Source organism: Terrapene carolina, unplaced genomic scaffold, assembly GCF_002925995.2.
Source record: "Terrapene carolina triunguis isolate 2854851 unplaced genomic scaffold, T_m_triunguis-2.0 Scaffold183, whole genome shotgun sequence".
NCBI classification, from domain to species: domain Eukaryota; kingdom Metazoa; phylum Chordata; order Testudines; family Emydidae; genus Terrapene; species Terrapene triunguis.
In genome coordinates this window covers 2,813,313-2,838,465 of record NW_020664534.1, presented here as the reverse complement: position 1 = coordinate 2,838,465, position 25,153 = coordinate 2,813,313, and the positions used below count along the sequence as shown (strand labels likewise).

The 25,153-nt window shown below is 40.3% G+C and overlaps 1 protein-coding gene across 2 annotated transcripts in view; it reads left to right on the top strand.

The window, feature by feature from the left end:
• Window positions 1-25,153, top strand: part of PTPN3 (protein tyrosine phosphatase non-receptor type 3) — a 275,368-nt gene that overhangs the window by 199,971 nt on the left and 50,244 nt on the right. For both annotated transcript variants that reach the window (XM_026654150.2, XM_026654149.2), the window contains exons 15-18: window positions 17,767-17,790; window positions 21,048-21,246; window positions 23,484-23,561; window positions 24,558-24,614. In XM_026654150.2, the coding sequence (XP_026509935.1) occupies window positions 17,767-17,790; window positions 21,048-21,246; window positions 23,484-23,561; window positions 24,558-24,614 (358 nt within the window). The remainder of the gene's footprint in view (window positions 1-17,766; window positions 17,791-21,047; window positions 21,247-23,483; window positions 23,562-24,557; window positions 24,615-25,153) is intronic.

Below are 25,153 nucleotides of genomic sequence, written 5' to 3'. Positions count from 1 at the left end.
TTCACACACAATACTGACTCTGTGTATTGCTGCTTTTGCTTCTGCAGATGTGCCCTTAAGGGCCAGTTTCTACACACCAGTGGATCTCCTCTGTCGGATAAGGAGGCAAATGAGGAGGAGTAAGGAGGACATATTTCAGGAATTGCTGCAATCATCAGATCAGGCCAATAGTGAGCACAGACTGTGGAGAGAGAATAAACGAGAAACTACAAATGGATAACCAGGAGAGGAAACAGGGTTAGGAACCATTCATAAAGCTCACGGAGGACCAAACAGAGATGCTGAGGTCCCTGATTTTGCTGCAGGCAGAACACATGCGTGCTTGAGTCCCCCTGCAGCTCATACAGAACTGCTTTCCTTGCCCTTCCCAAACTCCCCACACATATTCCTTTCATGTTTCTGGCACATTGTAGTACCTACTGCACTCCACCCGTAGGGACATTTTCAATAACGACAGCTGGACTTACACATAGCTGTGAGACCCTCACTTCAGAGAGTTCTGCTCACTGTCACGTCCTTGTAAGAAATGTTAATCTGTGTATTGCTGTTTAATAAAAATTGAGTTTTACAAAGATAGTGATTCTTTATTTTTGATCCAAACAGGCTGGCTGCAACAGAAATTCGTACATAGTGGCAAACACCACATTTGCAAACTACAGTTAATGCTTAGGCAGGAATCTTTACAGGGGTCATTCAAGGTGGCAAGTAAACAATGCCTGGCTCAATTCATTACAGAAAAACACATTACTGGGGCTCTTTGTCAAAATGCTGCTTCAAAGCCTCCCTGATTTGAATAGTCCCCCCTCCTCCGTTGAGCCCGTCGTATAGCCCTGGTGTCTGGCTGCTCAAAATCAGCCACCAGACTATCCACCTCAACGCTCCACCTCTGGGGAAACTTTTCCCCCTTAGCTTCACTTATTCAGAGCACAACAGGCTGCTGTGACTATGGGAATATTTTCCTCCTTGAGGTCTAACCTGCCAAAAAGACAGCGCCAGCGACCATTTAATCTACCAGACACACATTCTGCACCTGCTGAGCCTGTCGTTGAAGTGCTCCTTGCTGCTGTCAAAGTTTCCGGTGTATGACTTCATGAGCCACAGGAGTAAGGGGTACTCTAGGTCTCTATGATCACTAGGGGCATTTCCACATCCCCTATTGGAATCTTCTGGTCTGGAAAGAAAGTCGCTGCATGCAGCTTTCCATACAGGCCAGTGTTCCTGAAGATACATGTGTCATGCACCTTTCCTGACTACCCCGTGTTGATGTCAGTTAAACGACCCCGGTGATCCACCAGCACCTGCAATACCTAGAGAAGTAGCCCTTTCTGTTGATGTACTCTGTCACAAGATGGTCTGGGACCAAAATTAGGATATACGTGCCATCTATTGCCCCGCCGCAGTTAAGGAATCCTATTGCCGCAAAGCCATCCATCATGTCCTGCACATTGCCCAGAGTCACAGTCCTTTGTAGCAAGAGGTGATTAATGGCCGTGCACATTTGCATCACCACAACCCCCATGGTGGACTTCCCAACTCCAAACTGATTTGTGACTGACTGGTAGCAGTCTGGAGTTGCCGGCTTCCACACAGTGATTGCCACTCGCTTCTCCACCATTAGGGCAGCTCTCATTTTGGTGTCCTTGTGCTGTCGGGTGGGGGTGAACTCTGCACAGAGTTCAAGGAAGGTGGCTTTGTGCATACGAAAGTTCTGCCGCCACTGCTCACGATCCCATACCTGCAACAGAATCTGAACCCACCACTTGGTGCTTGTTTCCTGAGCCCAATAATGATGGTCGACCGTATACAGCTGTTCCGTGAATGCCAACATCAATCCTGAATTGTTTCTTTCCATGGCACACTGCAGGGCAGGCAGCACAGATTCCTGTTCAGATTCGCAGATCATGAAATGCTGCAGGATCAGCTGTGTTATGTTCATAATGCTTATCACAAGACTGGTGAGCAGTGCAGGATCCATGTGTTCAGGCAGAGATGGCAGGCGCAAAGTTTACAGGGGCAATTGGAAAAGGTATAAAATGCACTCTGAAGCCCTTGGAATGATGGGATGAGAAAACTGCATCATGGGGGCAGTGATCCCACCCCTGTGATGCACTACAATCCATTCCCAGAACTCCTACTGGGGGAGAGTGGCGATTTGCACCGTGGGATAGCTTCGGTCACCGCTCTCTGCTGGTGCTAGAGTACTAACTGTGGATGCGCTCCACCGACACAAGGAGCGTTGTGTGAACATGCCCAAGTGATGTAATTACAGTGGTTTATAATCATCGACCTAACTTAAATCAACTCAACTCTGTTGTGTAGACATGGCCTAAGAAGGGCGTCCCAGTATAACCAGCTGCAGCTGGACCAAAACAGTGGCTCTAGTGAAATGCAAAATATTTGGGGAAGGAATCCATAACTCAGTGGTGGAACTGAGTGATTCCAATCTGCTGTGTGTGTCATAACTGTCTGACCATTTGTCCACATGAGTGGTGAAGTAGGCTGTGTTCAGCACTTAATTTCAAGGTCTTTGTAACTTTTTCATCCCATTGTGCACACATGTGGAACATCTGATTCTGAACAATGCTTTCTACATGGCACCTGATGTCAGAGTCTGGGAGAATGTATAACTGAGTGATCCAAAGGATACTACAGCTAAAGGGACCTGGATCCAGCCAGATCATAATGCCAGTGAATTGAGCAAGTTGTTTGGTGGTGGAATGGCATGGGTCGTGTTTCTTGTCTCTCAATCATTTTCTTTAAAATGAACTGCTCTAGGGGATATGGGATATTTCACATCTGTGTGGTAAAGTAATTGATGGACTATGTAACATTTTGAGTGTTCTAGGGACATTGACATTGAACTTCAATGTAGTGTCATGGATGTTTGTATGAACTAACAGCTGTACAAGCAGTATTAATCATTTGCCTCATTTGACTGTGAAGAATATTCAGGCCTCAGGGTTTTTTGAATCATTGCCTGTTGGGTCACTCCTGGTCTTCTCCACTAGTAATAGATGTCATGTGTATCTGCAATGCACAGGTAAGCACTGGAGAGAGATCTCGCTCTTTCCTCCCTTTCCCCTAGATATTGATCAGATGGCTCCGGATATTAAAATTTCCATGTCAGTAAAGAATCAGTTATCTTTCTTTTGAATGTGTCACACTGGCATGTCTGTCAGGCTGTTGTCATCCCTTTCAGATATATATATTAGTAGGATTTCTCACTTAGAGCTGCCTTTCTTAACAATGTTGATTTGCCTCATGTTCCTATATGAATTCTGTAATATGTTGTCTCTGTACAATTTGAGAGATCAGCATCAGCTGGAGAGATACCACTTCCCATCCTCCTACCTTCTCCTCGCCAAAAAACCCTCCAAAACTCCCTTAAAATCTGTGTACAAGGATTGCTTTTGACAGGCATTCCTAAATTTAGATTGTGTTCTTAATCACTATCTGACCCTGTATCTGAAGCTGTTTGGAATGAGTGACTGGAGCGAACTCTTGCGCAAATACGAGTATCAGAATTATCAGCTGTCTCTACTAGCACAATGTATGTATACTGACCCAAAGAGGGACATACTGCATTGTGTGGTGAGTAATGGAAATGCGTTTGAATTTTTTCACTGCTTTGCCTCTGGCAATGTCTTGTACTGTCTCATTTTATGTAGCTTGGTTTTTGGGGAGGGACTGGGAACTGGCTTGTCTTCTTGAATTTGTTTGTTTTTGTTGGAAATCATATCATGTGATTGGCTATGCTCTGTATAAATGATGCAGCCACGTATGGATTCCTCTGTGTCAGACGGCAAAAAGGCCTCCGTTACTCTTTGCTTCCTCTTAATGCTACATGTATTGCTCTTCACAGAGCTACTGCTGTGTACCAGATCCCTTGCTGGATAGATTTCTATCAGAGGACTGTACCAGACATTGGCAAGCTAGACTAAATTCTGTGGCAAGATTTTAGCTTCTTCAAAACTGCTTCTCGGTAGAGGGAAAATTCTCTGACAGTTTTTTTCATTTTAACCTAAAAACAATTTTTAAAAAGTATGTTTTAATGAATTAAAATGGACAGTTCAATCACTAGTGTAGCCCCTGTATTAATTTTGATGTTTATTTTAGGCTGTAGCCACATTTCCAGTTCTCTATTATGCCAAAGATTTTTGTATTAACACAGTTGCATTGCACAGGCTATTGGGTTTGGATTGGACCCGAGGGGAACTTGGGGCTTGTGGCACATGGAGAGGCATGAGAGCAATTTGAAATTGATGATTAGTTGGATGTTTCTGCTAAAATGATCAGGAATGAAATACTTAACAATATTGCCATTTAAATTGTCTTCTGTAGGTTTCAAAGTTAAAATTTCATTGATATGAATGGGGTAGTTCATATATCTAAGACATTGCTTTAGGCTGTCTGCAGGCTCAGGAAGATAACATTCCATTGGTTTACACTCTTGACATTTTCAAGATTGTTTGCAACAATAAGGGTTAGAAATATAATGATTTAAAAAATGAAAATTTAGATTCTGAAACACAATTCTGCGGCCAGGGTGGATTCTGCAGCAAATTCCATGGCTGTACAATCACACATTAAGTCTTTACTTTAAATCCCTTGAACAGGAACCCAATGAATAGTGGAAGTACAAGGTAAATGGAAGAGCCTTATTATAAAAAGCAACATTTTTGGATATATAGCTTTCTAGAAATCAACTGGTGCTCTCACATGAATTTCTGTGTGTAATGCTGCAGTGCATCTGAGTATATACATCATATGCTGGCACTGCTGCAGATAAATTCTGCATACTCCTCTGATATAGATTGATGTATATGTAAATATTGAACTGGAACTGAAAATCATTCCGTTTATAAATTTCTCTAATTAAAAAGTAGCACTGACATTTCCTTGTAAGTATCTTCTAAATAATTGGACTCCTGGACAATAACTGAAGTGGAAAGGGCAAGTAGCTATATGATGCTTTTTACTTTTGTGCAGAAATTCTCCTCTGACTGCATCAAAGTGCAGGGCTGCAGTGTGCAGATTGTGTAACTTGGGGAAGAGGAATCCGGTGGTACCTTAAAGACTAACAGATTTATTTGGGCCTAAGCTTTCGTGGGTAAAAGACCTCATGTTTTTTTACCCACGAAAGCTTATGCCCAAATAAATCTGTTAGTCTTTAAGGTGCCACCGGACTCCTCGTTGTTTTTGTGGATACAGACTACGGCTACCCCCTGATATTTGGGGAAGAGGTGGCCACAGTGGAAAGGGATCCTTCTTTCCTCATATTTTTCTCTTCTTTTCCAGCCTCTTTCCTAGTCTCCACGTGGCTGGAATGGGTCAGGTTGGGCCTGCTTACCTACTTCCCATGTTGTTGCTGCTCTAAAAATTGCTTCAGATGCACAGGGTAATGGCCTTCTGTAGGCCTTGAATCCCACAAGCTGTGCTCACAAGATTTTCAATCAACAATTCATTTTCCATACACATGCATTGTTTGCATATTAGATCCAACTTGGATCCCAAACTAGGGCCACAGCAGCAGATCTCGACCAGTGGTTCTAATAGATTATTTCCTTTCCCCCACCAATATAATTCAGGGGCAAGATACATTTGAATCTTGAGCCTGTCCCTCCTATTAATCTCTGAAAAGAGATGATAATGAAAATGCTGACACAATTTTAGATTTAACAGCACTACCAGGTGCTAACTATATTTAAAAAAAAAAAAAAAAGTATGGATTTCAAGAATGCCACAAGGGCAAAACCAATCTCTGCAGATGTTTCCTTCAGTTGTTTGTGAAGGTGAGATATTTACTACTGTTTTCTATTGTTTTAGTTGTCCCTTTCCCCTTGGGATTTTCCTCAGCTTTATTTTATCTTCATCAGTTCTTAGAATAGAGCTCTCTGGTAGTTTATATAAAAATTAGGTGATTTTTTTTCTTTAAAGCTTGACATAGATTGTAAGGTATTTAGGGCAAGCAGCTTTATGATCAGTACTTACTGAGCATCCTATAGAAAATGAAAGGCATAAGGATGACATCTTTCTAGATAAGTTTACTGTGAAGCGAGGAGGGTGGGTTACCTACTATTTTAAAGCATTCATCAGTGGTAAATGAACCAATGGCAAGTTTATTCGCTCTCCGAGCAAGGTCGCTGTTTCTTGATGAAAAAGTTAATTGGTTACTCTGGTGAGTTTTATTCACATGTTTTCATTTTCAGTGTTTAAAATGTGTTGGTTGTAATTTATTACAAAATGGGAACATGAATGTGTTGAGAAAATGTGGAATGCCATGTAGCTGTGGCTTTCAGGGAACAGATGGTCCAGTCATTCATACTTAAAATATTTTATCATATTAGTGGGTAATTAAGTATTAGAAATATCATCAAATTGAGTTGTGAATGTCAAAAGGGTGTGTGTGTATACAGATATATAAAAAACCTCCTGTGCTACAAAAGACTTTCAGTGGAGCTCTATCTTGGTCGTTATTTTAACAGATGGATTTGACCATTTTCCCGATTTACAAACTTCTTTCTGACAGCTTGTTAATATTAGCAGTTACCTTTTTGCTTTTTAAAATGATTGTAAAATGATGCATTGACTTTTTCATAAGAAATAATGAGAATGAATTAATTGAAGTGCATACATGAAATATGAAAAAAGCCATTGAAAAATATCAGTAAAAAATAATTTGAATCAACATTTGTGTCCAAAAATAGCACTCAGTTGGAAACTTGCTTCACTTTTGTGTCCAAACGTTTGATTGGACCTTTGTCATTTACAAATTATTAATCCAGCTCTAAAGATCTCCCTCTGATGCAAATAGAATTATATTAAAACAGGTGAAGTTGTATTTTATAACTGTTGGATTACATCACAAAGTGACATGATGTGAATTTTGGAGTAGACTTCTTTTGCATCAGCTAACTTCTGACAACTTGGATTTTATTTAAACTTTGAAAATATAGCTACTATGTACTGTGGTTTTTTAAAAAAATAATAAAGGTAATATCTATTTTTAAAAGATTATGCATTTTTCATAACATACTTTTCCATCTTGAAACTAACAACTTACTTCAAAATACAGATATTTGTATGTTTCCTTTTTATTTAGATTATTGAACAAATATATAGTAAATTAAGCTCAAATGACACTGTAAATAGGTATTCTCTCCATCCTGCTGCTAAATATTATACACGGTTTTTATTATCCAAGTTCCAAGGCAGGACTGGACTCAGAAATGTAAATTCTGTCCCTCTTAAACTGGCTCTTCCTGGGGTTCCTTCCTGCAGAACTTTGACCTACCTTCTAGCTCTCTTGCTTTTCTCCACTGTGTGTCCTTCTGAGTTACTACTGAGGGTACGTCTACACTACCCGCCGGATCGGCGGGTAGTGATCGATCTATGGGGGATTGATTTATCGTGTCTAGTGTAGATGCGATAAATCGATCCCCGATCGGTCTGCCGTTGACTCCTGTACTCCACCGTGGCAAGAGGCAGAAGCGGAGTCGATGGGGGAGTGGCGGCAGTCGACCCCGCGCCGTGAGAACGCGAGGTAAGTCGGCCTAAGATACATTGACTTCAGCTACGCTATTCTCATAGCTGAAGTTGTGTATCTTAGGTCGATCCCTCCCTCTCCCGCCCCTCCTCCCCCCAGTGTAGACCAGGCCTGAGACCTAGCAGGTCTGCCTGCCATTGAGAGTCAGCAGAATAGTTCTGTACCTCCACACAGGTCCTAGCCAATTACCATGTCAAAGGCACATTCATGGTTGACAACTTCCTTAAATAGTAGCTTCCAAATGCATGGACTAACAATACCTTAATTACTGGTGATGGGTTTTTCATTTTGTTTTCAGTCTAAGAACTGGGTTTCTTGAGGTTATAGATGTGAATAGAAAAGCTGTCTCTTGATGCTCCTTTCCACAGTTCTTGTCTATTTCAGTCTCCTGCCAGCTTACAAAAACAGAACTGCCAGAGAGCACAAAATATGTGTTGCATGCCTGTTTGTCCACCCGCAATCTCAGACATTTCAGTATTTTGTGTAAGCTGTGGTTAAATTCCAAGTCTATCAGCTAGTATTTTTAAAAAGTTGTGCAAGGCCTTGTTTTGAAAACTGGATAGGTTGTGCTGTTTAAAAAAATAAGTATGTTTAAAAAAAAGACTGGGCAATGGGATGCTATCATTTTAGTGGTTTGTAGGTTTTGACAGCATCTCTTTAAATAGACTTATTAAATTATTGGCACTAAATATCAATTTAAAATAAACAAATTCTCTTGGTTTTTTGTAATATAGTACTGTTGGTTTACAGTGTGTGCCATGTCCTGGATTCCTAGCCTGAAAAGACTACAGTTTAAAATGAGCATTGGCTTCATTATATCATTATGGATTTTGATTAATCCTAATAAGTGGAATAAGTAGCACTCATAATTGCTTCTGAGACACTTCTAATCCTTATAAATAAATATGCACTGCTCCATAGCCTCTCCTCTGTGGCCTTTTGCTCTGGCGGTATAATCTTCTGTCAGGCTTTCCACAAAGGTACCTATGATATGGAGCTCAGAGGACCAGGAGCTAGTGGTTATTATACCCAACTTCCGGCCCCTTGTCTCTGTATCAGGGTGATAGTGGTGCCTGTTCCTATCTTAAGCCAGGAATCTTTGGCTTTCCACACACTTCTGGGTCAAGACCCTTAATGGGTTGTGGTGGGGGACCCAGTCACTTGCTCTCCACTGGGTCCCAGCCCAGGGCCCAGTAGGAAGTAACAGTGGCAGAGTCCTTCCTGCAGTGAGTCTAAGTTGCTTTCCTGGGGTATTTCCTGCCTATAGATCCCTTCAGTTTGGTTCATGGCCCTTATATGCCAGCCAGCCAATCACCTCACAACAGAAGAATCCAAAGGTAGGGTCCTGCTGGACCTGTGAGTTTTCAAGGGGGAGATGGTTAGAGAAGGCTCTGCTTGAGGACATTACCCAATTGGTGGTCCCCACTCAGGCTCACTCTTCTGTCTGGCTTGCTGGAGAAGAATTCCTCATATCATCTGGCCGTGCCTTTATTTTCTTCATCTGAATGACACCAAGATGGACGTTCTTTTATTTGGCAGGAAAAAATATGGTCTCGTCTGTAGTTTTAAGCTGTGATAGCCATTTTTTTTCAGCTTGATAAATGTGGAGTGGATCCTTGATACTAAGCTCTTCCCCCCCCCCCCATCTAGTATACTGGAAATCTACTATCAAGTCTCAAACATATCCTGTATCTGATGCTGCTTCAATGCTTACTCCTCTGATTTGTTCCTCCATACGTTTGTTCATTCTTTCCTTGATAACTAAAATTCTTCTGAAGCCTCTTAGCATATCTTGGACACCTTCACACCTCTGTATGGGCACATCATTCCATCCTGAAAGTCTTCAAGGACCTTAATGTATATGCCCTCCTCTCCTTTCTTGTTCTTGTGTTAGCACTTGGAAAGTGTAAAGTGCTGCACAAACATTAACATGTACCTTTTGCCTTCCTGCCAATTCAGATCTGTCCTTTGTTGGAGGTCATAACATAAGAACATAAGAAAGGCCGTACCGGGTCAGACCAAAGGTCCATCTAGCCCAGTATCCTGTCTACCGACAGTGACCAATGCCAGGTGTCCCAGAGGGAGTGAACCTAACAGGCAATGATCAAGTGATCTCTCTCCTGCCATCCATCTCCACCCTCTGACAGACAGGTCACATTTTTGTTGCAGCACCCTCATCCCCTGATGAGTTATTAACACTTCATACTTTTTAAAAACAAAACTAAAAACCTATCCCGTTTTTATGCTATTTATAAACTTGCGGGAATTATAGATATGTCACAAAAGAACAAACTAGCAATGTATATTTAAAAAATAGCACTGATATAGCTTTGTTCAACATCTTTAGCACATACATATCCTAGTATTATTACTAATTATTTTCCCTCCTTTATTTTTGTATGAATTTAGCATTTGTGAAAGGTTGCCAGAATGATAGCTCTAGAGAATTAAGTCACTAACTGTGCCACAGAAAATGTAGCAGTTAGTGACCATGCACATTTGCACACTGTCCTACAATGTGCCTGTACTCTGACTTATGAAGGAACACTATAAGAAGAGGGGGAAATTCTCTTTCTATGGCTATTAATTTGTGATGTTTTCTGAAACTCTGGTGGCAGTTAGTCCCAAAATTTGGTGATATGTGTTGTGATATGACCACCTGTCCACTAGGTATTGGACTGAGATCCTCAAACTCATTCCATACAGAACACAGAATAGCCATGGAATAGGGCTGGTCTAAACTGGGACAATGCATTGCACTGGGAAGCACGTTAAAACATTTTCACTAACATGGTGTTAAACATGACTTTGACATTAGTGTGTACAAGAAGAGTAGTGTTTAAAATATTTTTAACGTGCCGTAATTTAATTTTACCATGAGCAGCTTGCATGTTTTTAAACATAACTCTTTGTCCAGACCAAGGATAAAGTTGTGTTTAACACCATGTTTGTTAAAACCTGTTATGTTTTCCAACATGTTGCATTTTTCAGTGTAGACATACATCTAAAGGACCACAACTTTGGATCATTACTTTTTAGGAGAGGACTTGAATGGGGAGACTTAAAAAGAACTTGTTTACAGATATCTCCAAAACCTACGTATTGGGTCCTGCTTGCAGAAAAATAACCTTTTAACCATTCCCTGTACGAGCACCCGCTGTTATCACCTATTCCTTCAAACTTATCCTAGCTTACTCTCCCCACCTATTCATTTTCTTTGTGTAACATAATGTAAGTCATTGCTTTTAATTGAGATTTGAATGCCTTGTAAAGTTATATTGTCTACCATAATATTTTCCTTTACCTTTTTCATATTTAACTGTTAGTGAACTCCTATTTTATGCAGACATCTCTCATCCTTCCAGATTTTGGAACGGAGTTGCTATATAGACAAAATATGTAGGCCACGTAATGGATTTTTTTAAAAAAGTGATATGCACTCATTCCTAGTCCTACATCTAATTTCCATCTGAATGCCTGAGTAATTATTTAGAACTAATGTTTAAGAGAACAATAGATAATAGAAGAGCCTGAAAGTGGCAAGTGACACCTAGGCGTCAGTATTTAATGTTGTTTTAAAATTGAATTAAGTAAAAAAGGGAACATTTTAGCTTTGACAGAAAATGCGTTACAAAAAGCCCTTTTCCCCCCATACTGATGTATACAGTCAGACTTCTAATTATTAAAAAAACTAAATTCAGAATACTGAAGGACTCTGAAGGAAAATTTGAAATAGAGGCAAGGCATTGTCTATGAGCAAGTGTTACTGGTATATGCTGTAATAGCTTTCATGAAGCAAATATTCATCCTGTCACAATACAGCTTTGTAAGTCAAATATTATACTAAATAGGCAGTTGTGACAGCGCCCAACTCCCATCCCTCTAAAAAGAGAGGAGGTTGATGGCAGAGAAGTTTCGGTAAAGGGTCCTTACCTCATAAATGCACTTTCCTCTTGATCTGTGAGAGCCGGGATTCAGTGACTTTCCAAACACGCTACAGAGCTTATCTGTTTTCCTTGGCTTGTACCAGAGGTGAGAGAGAGGATGGTTAGGTTCTAGAGTGCTTGATTAAGGATTAGTTGGTTATGTGGGAGATCTCCATTTTTTCATTACGTGGTATAATTGTTTTTTTATTCTGTCCAGTATCCAAAGTACTTGAATAGTTACTTTCTATAAATTAAAAAAAAAAACATGACTATTCTATTATAACTTTGTTAGAAAAGAGACTGAATAGTTCATAGTTGCACATGTAGAGCTGCAATGATCCAGTTGGGCAGACAATTAATATTCATTCCACAGAGAGAGTAAACATGGTACCTTTCCCTTTGTTAGGTAGTACATAGAGAAGTATTGTCAGGAAGTAAGTAATGCAAGGTAGCACTCTTACTTAATCATTTCTGTGATGGTTAGGTATTTACCACTGACCAAGGGGCAGAGGTGAAAGTAAGCTAGTACGGTGTACCGGCAAGAGCTGGTATGCCGTGCGGGACCAGACTAAATCGCCAGCCTGGGGAAGCCAAAGGGCCCGAGGCTCCCTGCAGCAGCTGGAGCCCAGGGCCCTTTAAATCACCACCGGAGCCCTGCCGCCGTGATGTCGGGGTAGCGGCGGCAGTGGTGCTTGGGTGACACTTTAAAGGGCCCGGGGCTCCCCACAGCGGCCGGAGCCCCTGGCTCTTTAAAACGCTGCCCCAGCCTGGCTGACGGAGCCCCGGGGTAGCAGCAGCAGGGCTGCTGCGGCGATTTAAAGAGCCCGAAGCTCCGCTGAGGTAGCAGCGGCCCGGGCCCTTTAAATCGCCCCTGAGCCCCGGGGCTCCCAGCCACCTCTGCAGCGGGGAGCTCCAGGGGTGATTTAAAGGCCTCGGGGCTCCCAGCTGCAGCTGGAGCCCCAAGGCCTTTAAATCTTGATTTAAAGGCCCCGCCTCTTCCAGTTGAGGCTACACCTCTTCTGGTTGAGGCCAAGCCCCTTCTCAGGACTCCAGCATACCGGTAAGTCCTTTAACTTACTTTCACCCCTGCCAAGGGGAGTGGTATAGGATGGAAGGAAGAAATTGTTAATCAGTTTTTAAGAATGTGTATCTCCAGGTTTTCTAAATCAACACTTAACTTGCACCTTACCTTCATCCAAGGGGTAGCCATGTTAGTCTGTATCCACAAAAACAACGAGGAGTCCGGTGGAACCTTAAAGACTAACAGATTTACTTGGGCATCAGCTTTATGGGTAAAAAACCCACTTCTTCAGATAGAAGTGGAGTTTTTTACCCATGAAAGCTTATGCCCAAATAAATCTGTTAGTCTTTAAGGTGCCACCAGACTCCTCCTTACCTTCATGTTATCCTAATGGTTAACATTCTTCAGTCTAATTTTTGTGCCTGATGTTTGTTTAAATGTTAGAAAAGCAAAAAGGACTTGAGGTAGTTATTCCTTTTTTTTTTATTCTGTTTTGAGAAAATATCAAAGTTGAATTAAAAGGCACCATAACATGGTCACCGTAGCACTGTTCCTCCACCATACTCCTCTGCTCTGCTCTTATTGTAAGCCAAAAAGGGTATTCAGTTGCACACAGGATTCTTTTATATTTCAGTTTAGTACCCCTTCCTCTTTACAAGAGCAGAGCAGTCTGAGGGGACATTCAGCATGTTTACTTTCTGGTGTTCAGAGGTTTGAGGCTTTGGGGAAAAAAATTGATTAAAGTGACTTAATGAAATAAAACTATTACCTCCTCTCCCACCCACCTTTTTTTCTTCTTCACACTTAGTGAGGTGTAAGTATGGTATAACCTTCTACACCTGCACTATTTTGAGTGACCAATTTTTAAAAAAAGAATTATTTTGGTATGTCACCTCACTTAATGTGAAAGCTTTAATAGTTGATTTCCTTTTAAATAAATTTTAAGATCTTGGTCTAGATATAATTTAGTCCTGCCATGAGTGCAGAGGACTGGACTAGGTGACCTCTCGAAGTCCTTCCAGTTCTATCATTATAGACACTATGGATCTAGTTTGCAGCAATGCTTAATTATGGCTTTTACTCCCAGATGGCATTATATAATATAGTTGATCTGTTTTAAACAATTGAATGCAAAAATACTTTTTTTTTCCTTTTAAAGTTCATTACTATTTGGCATTCATTATAATATTTTCTACAATATCACTTAATTACTTCTAATTTAATCACCACAGTTCATGTAATTGTTTTTAACTAACTGAAATACACAGGTATATTTACACATGCTATTTCTAGAGATAACTACTATATAAGGATGTAGATAGTTGTTGTCCCAGATCCACCATCTGCAGAGTTGTAGATCAAAAAAGGCTTGGCCGCTCTTATTATTAACATTTGTTTATAACAACAACAGCATTCTTTTGGAACCTTTCAGGGACATAACCAAAAATAACAATAATGCCCTAAGGATTTTACAATCCAGGTTAGATACAGTGATGGGATGCAGGGAGATGACATCACATTGAGGAGGAGAGGGAGACATGCACAAAACAAGGTGACAAAGTTGCTCGCAGGTAATATGATATTTAATCTACTTAGCTTAGTTTGCTTGAACAGGCAGGCAAAAAAAAAATCCTTGGAAAAGCCATGTGTTCATTGTGTCAGCTCCCTGAAACCAGTGCTCTTTGAGGTCCCTAGCACCTGTCCCATGAACTCATAATTTAGGACCAAACTGTGGTCAGCAGATCCCTTTCTAGTGATTTGTAGAATAAAATATCTAAGCAACAAGTGTCTGGCAGTGGACTAGGAAGTTGAAAGAGGACATTGTAAAAGAAAGACCATCATGTAGACTGAGAGGTCTGCAGAAGACAATGTGGAGAACTACTCTCATATAGAATATCTCCTTCTCACAGTGATATTCCCTATTCAATGAGACTGTAATCCCTAGAATATGACCTGCGGGTGGGGTGAGGTGGGGTGTCCACTAGTGCTTCTCCCAGTGGTGGTGTGCAGTTAGTTCCTCAGTGTTGGTTTTCTATTACCCCTTAACCAAATTCTGTGGCAAGGCCCATAGATGGCTGTAGCATTCTGGTGCAGCACTTGTGGGATGGTAAAACAATAGCATGTGTAACTCTGTTAAACTCCCCTTCTTTCTGCACCTCAGTTTAACTCTTCCCTGAAGCACAGACTAGAGTTCTCTCTGGTTGTGACTTTTCAGAAAGCATTGCACAGTGTCAAACCCTACGGCTGTTGTATGTGAAACCCTGATAACAGGTGTTAATAGTTCCAAGTCCATTTCAAAGAGAGACTGCCATACACTGTCTTACTAAAACATTTAATGCACACAGTAAACAGTATAAAATATGGTAAATGGTATTTGGAAAACTATGAATAACCTTTAAAGAAAAGCTATTAGTAAATCTATTGGTGTTTCTTTTACAGAGTTCCCCACTTTGTTTCTGTTACATACATTAAATATAAAGTTTCAAGATAACATCCTTTATACTTTAGCGCACACACACACACAAACACATTCCCCTCTAATTTTCTCTGAGATGTTTTCTTAGTCTCTGTAGTGTGGCCATAATATGTTCTGTGTGTCACCTGGATTCCCCAGAGCTTGAGAAGAGTGGGAACATCTGTCTTTCAACACTTCAGAACCTGTCAGCAAACAGTCTGGGGATCTCCATAGCTAGTCGTATTCCAACCCTTGGGTTAACAGCTGACTGCTCCTCAGTTGCCGAGGAAACAGAAATCTGCAGCCTGTGTTCAAAATGGCACAGATATTGGGATCAGCATATAAAACATCCATTCCCTTGATCTCTGTGAGGCTCTCACTCTATAGGGCACCATCTTCTCCCAGTAAGCTCAGCTAAGTCAGGCAAGAATTTACAAACCCTCTCCAAAACTCAGCTCTGCCCCATTCTCTCTCTTTAACTGAGGCAAAATCCCAGTTGAAAGCAGGTAGCTGATAGCTGGATATAAGTTCCACTGGCTCTGTAGCTTCTAGGGTAAAACATGCTCCCCTCAGCTCTCCCTCTAGGTCTATAACATAGACCACAGTGGAGGAAACATCCCAATGGAGGGCTTCTCTAGTAAGTAAAGCTGGAATAGCATTGCTCTGCATCCAAAGTTCTACAGGACTGGGATGCAGCCCTCACAGCACATCTCTTGGTCCTATGATGATCAGCTGCTGAGTCCACAGGGCTCTCTTTTTAACTCATATATTCATAACCTTTCCCCACCGCCCCACCTGATGCTCTGATATGCTCTGCTTTGGAGGGTGACCCACCAGGCGTATTGACCACAATGAAAAGTTCCTGTACAGGTTCAGAAACAGCTACTGAGCATGTCTAGTAACTGCCACACCCTAGTTCTGAATGCTCTGTGCCCTGACTGAGTTGCCCTCTATGTCCACCTCTCCACCCTCCAAACTGTTTCTCTCCCTTTGATGAGTCAAACAAGTTCAAATGCTGCAGTATATAAAGCATGTAAGTTACACAGGCAGAAGATCGGTGGTAGCTTCAGATACGTTTAAAAATCAATTTTACTGAATTAAATATAAAAATGAATCATACGCTGGCTACGGTATTCCTCGTGTTTAATTTGCTATTTTTAAAAAAAATTCACTTTTCTGCAGAATTGTTTTATTCAGAATGCATAACTGTCTTGTAAAGGTCTTCCGGAGGGAAGCTAGAGGTTTTGTCAGCTGAGAAAGTTTGGGACAGCAGATGGAACCATGGGATAAGAACATTAGTTGTATGTTTCAGTGATCAAAAGTGAAATAATTAACACTGTTGGCATTTTAAATTGTCATTATTAGGTTTCAGGTTGATACACCATTGAGATAAAGGGAGCAATTTATACTTCCGGAAATGTTTCAGGCTGTCTGCAGTCATCTCTGTCCAATTTGTTTTTATGCTTGGTTCATATTACAGAAGGATTAGATATGCAAATATTTGTTAAAATATTTTAAAAGAAGACTTATATTCTGGAGCACAATTTATCAGCATATTCCATGGCAGCAAAATCACAAAGCACATAGGGCTCTGCCCATAGCAACATCTGCTCTTGCAGAAAATGACAAAACTACCAATCTTTTCATCTCTGGACCTTGATATAGTGATCTGGCCCACTTAAGTAAAAACATCCGTGATAGACCAAAATGTGTTGGAAAATTTTCAGTAAGAGAACTTTTTCCTGACTTTTGGAAGAAGGCAGTTACTTCTAGGGTGTTTATTCTAGATCTGTGTTCCAAATCTTCATCCAAGCTGCTGTGTTGGGGTTGGGAACCAGAACCATCAAGGTCTATGCCTCTTTATAGTTGGGTGGGGCTGTTGGTCTTGCTATATGCAACCCTGTTGTTTCCAAGACTGTGGACCACCAGTGATCTGTGGAGCAGTTGAAGGTCCACAGAGACCTGACTGGTGACATGGTGCTGGCTCTCCTCCTTGCTTTCAGTTTTTCCATCACATTAAGAAAAGCTAAACATATATTAAATACTCTCCTAGTCTTTTCCATTTAAGCAATTGTTGTAGTTGACACAGGGATTTTATGATTGCAGAGAGGACCGGAGTGATTTATGCAATCATGAATGGGAGAGGAGCTGTCCACAAGTCAATATCTCTATTGAGATGTGGACCACATTTGAAAAAATCTTGAGAAACCCCTGCTCTTCCTGGTCAAGCTGCTCTGTAATGAAGGCCAATTAACTTGCCTTTGCTCCCTGTACTGTGTTGTACACATGTGCATGCAGTTATGCTTTTGTCTGCAGACTTTCTGTGTAAGCAGCCGTTCTGCCTTGCATTGTGGGGACAAGCATACTGCAACTCTGCTAACTGCAAGGGCTGTGCCACTTTCATTTGTGTCTTCAGCATGCGATTTTTGCAGAGCATCAGCGGTGCCTTCTGTAGTCTTTGTGGGCCATGACAAAGAGCTCCATCTTGAGTGATAGGGAGTATTTTATTAAACGATCTGAATCCTGACACTGCTGTGCACCAGTATAGTTTATGATTGCAGATAACACTTTTTTGTTAGCTGGCTTTGTGCTAGAAATGAAATGCTGGGGTTAGTTTTAATATTTCTTGAGTGATCCACAAAATCTTTAATTATTTTCCTGGGTTCAGGTTCTACTTCCTGTATAAAATTAAGTTCTTAAATTGCTGTGAATACAGCACTCAGGCCTTGAAGTTCTTTTCTTAGATTAGAACTGTGGTGTGCTTTGTTCCAATTCTCCTGAAGATATTTATCCTATGTTCGCTTATTGTTTTTGACAGGTCATCTGAACAAGAATCACCAAAGTGAGTTTTCTTATAAGCATACAAAAATTCTACTGTTGAAAGTAGGGATTTCAGATATGAACTAAAATTATGAACAAATGAAATCTTTGAAGCTTTTCTATTTAAATGGTTAGAAAAATGTCATTTTATAGAGATCTTTAAAAAAATCCCCACACTAATCTTTAGAAATACGTTGAATTCTGACATGCCAGTAAGCATCTAAACATCGTAATTTGCAAAGAGTCACTTCTTTAAATTGCTCTGTAGAATATATAGTAAAAGTTTAATTATGCTAAAATCTGGTGGTGATTTATCTAGTAATTCTTTATATAGTACCACAAAACCTTAAATTAAGCAGTTTGGAAGTCACATCTATCCCTAGCACAGTGTTAACTTTTCCTGCACTGGGGAATCATTATGGACTGTAATCTGATGTTACAAGTGAAATGTGAAAATTTGCTATGTTCCTCAAAGATTGTTAGTGTGATCCACTTACACATATAACTTTGGTATCTTCATAATACTGATTTATATTTGAGTCATAAATATCTTGAGGTATACAATATTAATGACAGTAATTACTAGAGAAACCAAAATCTTGAAGGTGCTGTTCCTATTTTACATGATGTGTCTGTTTATATAGTTCACTACTTTAAAACATTTTCAGGGTTTAGCAAAGTGTTCTCATGAACAATAAGGACTACTGAAGACTGAAAAAGCTGAAAATTTAAGTATCTTTCTTGAACTGAATATTCTGTGACTGTTGTAAAAACACTCCATTCACCTTGTTGATGCGAAGTAGTAAAATTAAATGTCCCAAAACTTGGTTAACCACAGAGTTAAGGTTGCACAGTGGTGGCTTGTAACCTTTGAAAACATTGAGTTCAGCTTCACTCAGGCCTCTGAAAACTAGCAAATGAAGAAAAGAATGAAAGTAATGCAAACTTCTAAAAACCAGGAAATATGAATTTATCATACCTCCACTCTTCAACGCAACCTTAATTCTGTTCTCTTCAAGCAATGCCCCAAAGACACAATAATACACATTTTAGCACTTTATTCTTACAGAAGCTACACAGTGCTCTGGGAATATAGCACCTGGGCATTATAGGACAAAGTCTAAAACCTTCTCTTGCTAAGGCAAGACTCATGTCTCGGTCAGGTGTAGCAAACAGGAGCTACTTGCACCTGGCCTATACTCAAACACTGAGCCTACTCCACACAAACCATCCCAGACTTTTTTAATATTACCACCCCTTCACCCTGACTCAGAGCATTCCTTCTGAGACATTACCTTCACTTACCCCTCACTAAGCATCAGAGACCACTGTTTTGTATGTCATCAGACTGTTGACAAGAAAATCCCCATGTGCATCTCTACTGATACAACCTCCAGAACACAGTGCTGAAATGAAGAATACCTAATCCGTCAAAGTAAACATGCACTCCTCCTTGTATTAGTGTAAAAGTTCTGCCAATCTGCTCCAACTAATCCTCCGCTGTTCAGTACAAGAAGTGAGGTAGTTGGAGTGCATGCAGATAAATGCTGGAATTCTAATTTTTGCACCACCACAAATAATGGCACATTCTCTTAGAACTTCCTCATATCTACTTATTATTGCACCCTACCTCATCCCGAACCATTTCCAATGGCTGTTTCCAGCTCCAGGGAAAAGAGTTAAGGTTGCATTGTGGGGATGATGTGTACTTTAACTTAATTTTCTATGTCTTGGTTTTCGGAGGGTTGTTTTTGTTGCTCTAGCTCTTCTTGTCCTGGTTTTCAGAAGTTTGGGTATAGCTGAATTCAATATTCTGGTATGGCAGAAGGCACTGCTGGGCAACCATAACTGCATTAACGAAGTTTTGGTGAAGTTCATTTCCTTGTCATTTTTAAGAATAGTTTCTCAGTATCCCCATGTTCCACAGCCCAGCTCTTTTTTTTTTTTTTTACTGCCTCTGGCTCCTTGGCAACTATTGCCTTGGCCACAGGATGCACTGGCTGGATGTTAGTCACTTCATTGCCTCTGCATCATCTTCGTGTCTTCTTTCTCTCTGCCTGTATCACAGCCTGATTCTCCTCCTTCAGTTTACTTCCACAGGGAGAAGTGGGTGTTGGAATGGGACCCACAGGCTATGGAGCTGGAGAGAGAAGGCAGGAACTATGCAAGGACTATAATGGAGTCAGTGGGGAACATTTTTTGAAGATAAACAGAGCGAGGGGGGAAATGGATGAGAGAGGGTTTTGGGGGACAGAGTTCAAAGCCCCCAACATTCCTACAGCTTTCCTTTGCACCCCACTCTTTCCTGCACTGCTCCGACAACCCTTTAATTGCTCCTAAATTCTTCCACACTGCTCAGAATTCCCCACCACTGGTCCGACACTGCTCCATGACTTCCAATGGTCACCTCCTCGTGCCCACTGCTCTGACTACCCCCCCCCCCCCCGCCTACAAACCTCCACTACTCTGACCCCTGCTCTTCCCTTATGTGCACATACTGGTTCCGCCCTCATACTTGCCAAGTCCACTACTCCAGAGCTGGGCCTAGTGTATGGGGAAGGAGCTCTACAAATCAATCTGCAGTATAGGAAACTCAGAGAAGTGTGAAGTGGCTCATTAATATCAGTGAGGTGTTCTGTGTTGAATGAAAACATCCCCACTACTATCTCAGTGCTGTGTACTGTGCCATTTTACTGAACACCCAGCTCCCCACTCTTCCTCAGTTTTAAAGGGGGAAAAGAAATAGGAGCTATGGATGTGGGAAAGCTCGGGGGGGGGGGGGGGGGGGGGAAGGCAGAGATGTAACTTCTATAAACTTTACCTTTAACAACTTTTTCAGTATTTTCAATATTGCTTCCCCAGCAGCTGGGATAAATGCCAAGTGACTGAGATCAGTTTCAGGAGGATTAGAGACATAGTTTCAGCCCCAGATGTTCGCAAAAAAGTTTAAAAAACCAAATGATTTTGTCAACAGATGTTGGATTTTTCTGTGGGGTAGCTCATATCTCATGAATGCCTTGTTCAAATGACCCCAAATTTTGACCAAATCACCTTATCCCCCACTCCTGTGAGGCACAGCAAATTTGAAGATAATCCAAGTAATGGATTTTAGAGCATTTAGAATAGTCTACTGTTAAATAGAAAGTGACACTCAATTTTAACTGATGCTCTGCTATAAGAAGTTGATATTACATGTTTGTAATTACTACTGTATGTTGAGCTTAAACCCATGAATATTAGTACCTTTTTAATGTACTTTATCTTTTTCTTTTAATGAAGGAATGTATTGGAAAATAGTCCAACACAGAACTGTCTGACTCATACCTCACCGATTGCCTTGTCCCAGTCTCCCAATGGAGTTGGTAACTTTTCAGGCTCTTATCCATTGGATGGGGTGGACAAACAGTTTTTAGAAACATATGACAACGTCACAAAAGGGAGCTTAACAGAAGATTCCAGTCAGTACTACTGTGATAAGGTAAGTTGTTTAACAAGGCTGAATTAAATGAAAACGGAGAAGGCCTAGTATAAATGTGCATCCAGTCTGTGAGATAAAGCATTCGTAGGGTTTTCCAGCAATGTTAACTTGTCTGTTGCATAATATACATGTTTAATGGCATGCACTAATAAGAGTAAGTCTGGTTTATTAAGGTCTACATTTACCAAAGAGGAAAACACTATGCAATGTGGCAGGCAAGTCTGCCAGCTCTGTGGGTTTTCCATAGGCTCCAAATTTTCAGACCCACCTGCAGAGAAAACCCCTAATTTAAGGGGAAAGCCCCATGTAGTTGTATGCCCTTTGCCCTAATTCCCCATCTCTGGAGGAAGAAAAGCCAGTCAGAGCTGTTATACATGCCGATAGACAGCAGTGCCCCTCAGCATAGACAGCAGGCAACAGCTGCCCACCACTCTCTGGCTCCCCTTGCCGCCCAATCTCTCTAACCCCTTTTCCCCATCCCCTCCAGAGAGGGCTGCTGCCCAGGGCCCCTGATTTCCCTCACTACTACCAACTCCAGTGCTGTGCTGACTATTCCCAAGCACCACACCTAGCCCCAAAGCCCGCTTATTGCTTCCCCTCCCCAGCCTCACAAGTCTTCCAGGGGCCTAACAACCTTCCCCTCCCCTCCTGTTTTCCTGAATGCTACCCCCACCCCTCTCCCTCCTATACAGGGGACTGCCAAACTAAACCACTTGTGGAAAGTGGAGTGGGGGAGAGGTGTATGGTAGAGTAAAAATGCCTAGGGTGTGGCAGGGAATGCTAGGGTGGAGGGTGTAATAGCTAAAATTAAACCCCTTGGTGGGGAGTGTGAAATGCTATTGGGGGAAGATTAAATTAAAATGCTTCAGGGCAAAGAAGGGGATAATTGCAATGAAATGTTGTGGATGGTTCATAAAACGATATTTCTTGGGGTGAAGGAATGAAATGTTGATGTGGGCAAGCGAGGAGGAGGAAAACAATCAAATGCTGGGATTTCCCATTCCCTCTTCTCCTCCCCCACTTTCCTTTGCCTGTCTCTGTTTCTTTGATTGTGCATCTCTTTCCCTAGTTCTAAACAATTTTATGTAAATATACTCAAATTTATGCAAGTTATTCAGACAAATTTGCATTTCCTGTGCTTTTTGTTGTGAGGATATTGGCAGTTCACTTAATATATTTTAACAGTTTCTAAAACTAGCACCCCTGTGCTTGCTGTCCTTAAAGGTTTAAATCTGTAGCTGAATCAGTTGCATGGATATATGCATGTAGAGCTGGTCAAAAAATGGACTCCATCCTGCTGGTAATATCAACATTTTGAATTGAAACAAAAAGATGAAATTTCTTGTGGAATTGATTCAGATACATAAAAATGTTTTATTTTGATAATGTTAAAACATTGTATTATAATATATAATATATAATATAATATGAAAGTCAAACACAAATTAAATGAGACAAGAAAGTTGAAATTAATCATTTAGATTTTTCCCATCAAAAAGTTTGTCATCAGCGTGTCTCTGCAAAAAGTTTTGATTTCAGCAAAACGTTTCAATTTCAACGACACTTAATTTTCTGATGGAAAATTGGTCAGTAAGATTTTTCAACCAGCTCTATGTGCAGCCATTATTTTCTAAGTTTTGCACTTTAGATTATAGTTTTGAAAAATCTAAGTATGCTCAGCATGCAATTTTCAAAGGCCAGTAACTCAGTCTAATCGCAGTTAATTCTGCTGTGGATCCATAAAGTGAACTACCCCTCAATGAAGATTATTTCAATGCCAAATTTTACACCTCAAAATTCAGACACTCTGGCTTGTGGGACTTTTCAAAAAGATTCCAAATACATTTTTTTATGGAAAAGTTTATTTTTTATAGTTCTTGAAATCACTAATGTCTAGCCTACTTTTGTCTGAAACTTAACAAAAAGTCCTCTTTGGCCAGGGATCAGGCATTGAGGAGGTGACAATTTCTGAAAATTATGGGCAACAAGCTTATGATCGAAACCATTATGCATCATTAATTGTGGTAGTCTCTGCCATTTCCAGTATAATAAACAGGAAAATACAAACAATTTTTGTGTACGGTACAATCCTAGCTCCTCTTCATTTTTACCACATTTACTTTTTTCTTTTTCTAATATGAATTAATCTGTATAGGAAATATTGTGTTCTTTTTTGCCATTATTTTGTGTTAAGAAGTAGAAAATCTTAGAAGATTTTTTTTTTTAATGTGTTGCAGAATGAAGTAATTGATGGAGATTTGCTTTTGGTGCGAATCACTCCAGATGAAGATGGGAAATTTGGATTTAATCTGAAGGTAAAAAGGGAGCCTTAAAATCTCATGAGCGTGCAACATAGTTAAGTAACTAGTGTCTTAACTGATCAAATCAATATTGTTTCCATTTTTAATGTCCATGTTTGCATCAGAGGTAAGAGATTAAGGGATATGATGATCCTTTGCTGTCCTACGAGGATTTTTTTTTTTTTTGAAGAGTTAAAAACTCTAGCCAAGATTTTTCAGAAACAGATGCTTAAGATTAAGTTCCTAAATTGTTTATATAGGCACCCAAATAATGGCCTCATTGACTAAAGCAAGCATCCAACTGCTTCTGTTGTCTTTAGTAGAAATTGCTGTATGTCCAACACATTTGAAAAGCAGATCATTTATTCAGGTGCCTACAAGTGGACTATGGAGCCTAACTTCAGGCGCTTATTTTTGGAGAAGTAGGCCCTTCATGTTTTACCATCAACAAAACATCTTAATGGTGTGTGTGCACCCAGTGATGAGCTAATTATTGCAAAGGTAAAAACTAGTAAATGAAGGAATTGGGGAAGGAGGTGCGGCGGCAGCTTCTGTACTTTCTGATTAATGTCCATTTTAAGGCCCTGTTACACTGCCTGAATGCTATGAAGTAGCTATAGTGAAAATGAGAATCAGGCTCCAGTTCTATCTGATCCCTGTCACTTATTCATGGGCATTGTTAGGTCATCTGTTTCATTCATGAGTCCTGGGGAAGATGTGTTTTATGTCCATAAGACTTCAGTGGCATATAAAATATAAAAGGGCTAAAGAAATGTGGTTGGTTTGAGACTCATCGTTTGATCCTGCAAGTTGCTGAGTTCTCTGGTCCCAGTTCAGCATAGCACTTAAGCATGAGTACTGAGCACCTTGCAAGGTCAAGTCCATGACAGTGAAGTACAAAGCATAAGTTTTATATTCACATAGGAACAAAAAATAGACTATTTGTTGTATAATGTACTGCTTACATTCAAAGAGTATATTTATAGTCACTGTTTACTTAACATCTTGTAGGGTGGTGTTGATCAAAAAATGCCTCTGGTGGTGTCAAGAATAACTCCAGGATCATCTGTAAGTAAATCCTCATGTAATTCTTCAGTGTATGGCTCTGTAGCAAAGCTAATTTTTTTCCAGTATCTGAATATGTTGTAACACATAGCTGAAATGTCTTTTTTTATTACTAGTACAATAGATGCATCATCTAAATCAAATTTGGAAGGACAAATGCATTTTATTTTAAGGTTTTATTTTGGGCATATACTTCAAAGTGTATTTTCCAAACTTTTATAACAAATTGAGATAATACCAATTTTAATTTGATATGAATCTGTGTGGTTTCTGCTGCAGTCTGCATATTGCAGAAGTTTCAAAAAGAAAGGTTTCATTGTAATTGAACCACAGTATAACGCAAGAATTCTCTAACTTTTTCATAGCACAGACTACATCATAATAGAGAAATTGACTTGTGTCCCACATCCTGCCCCAATCATGAATGTGTAGCCCACATTACCTATCTTTGTCATCATGTAACATCCATGTGGCAGCTATAGCTTGCTTTTATTCAGCTTTCATGAATAAATAAAATTATGCAATTTAATGAATTTGTAGTT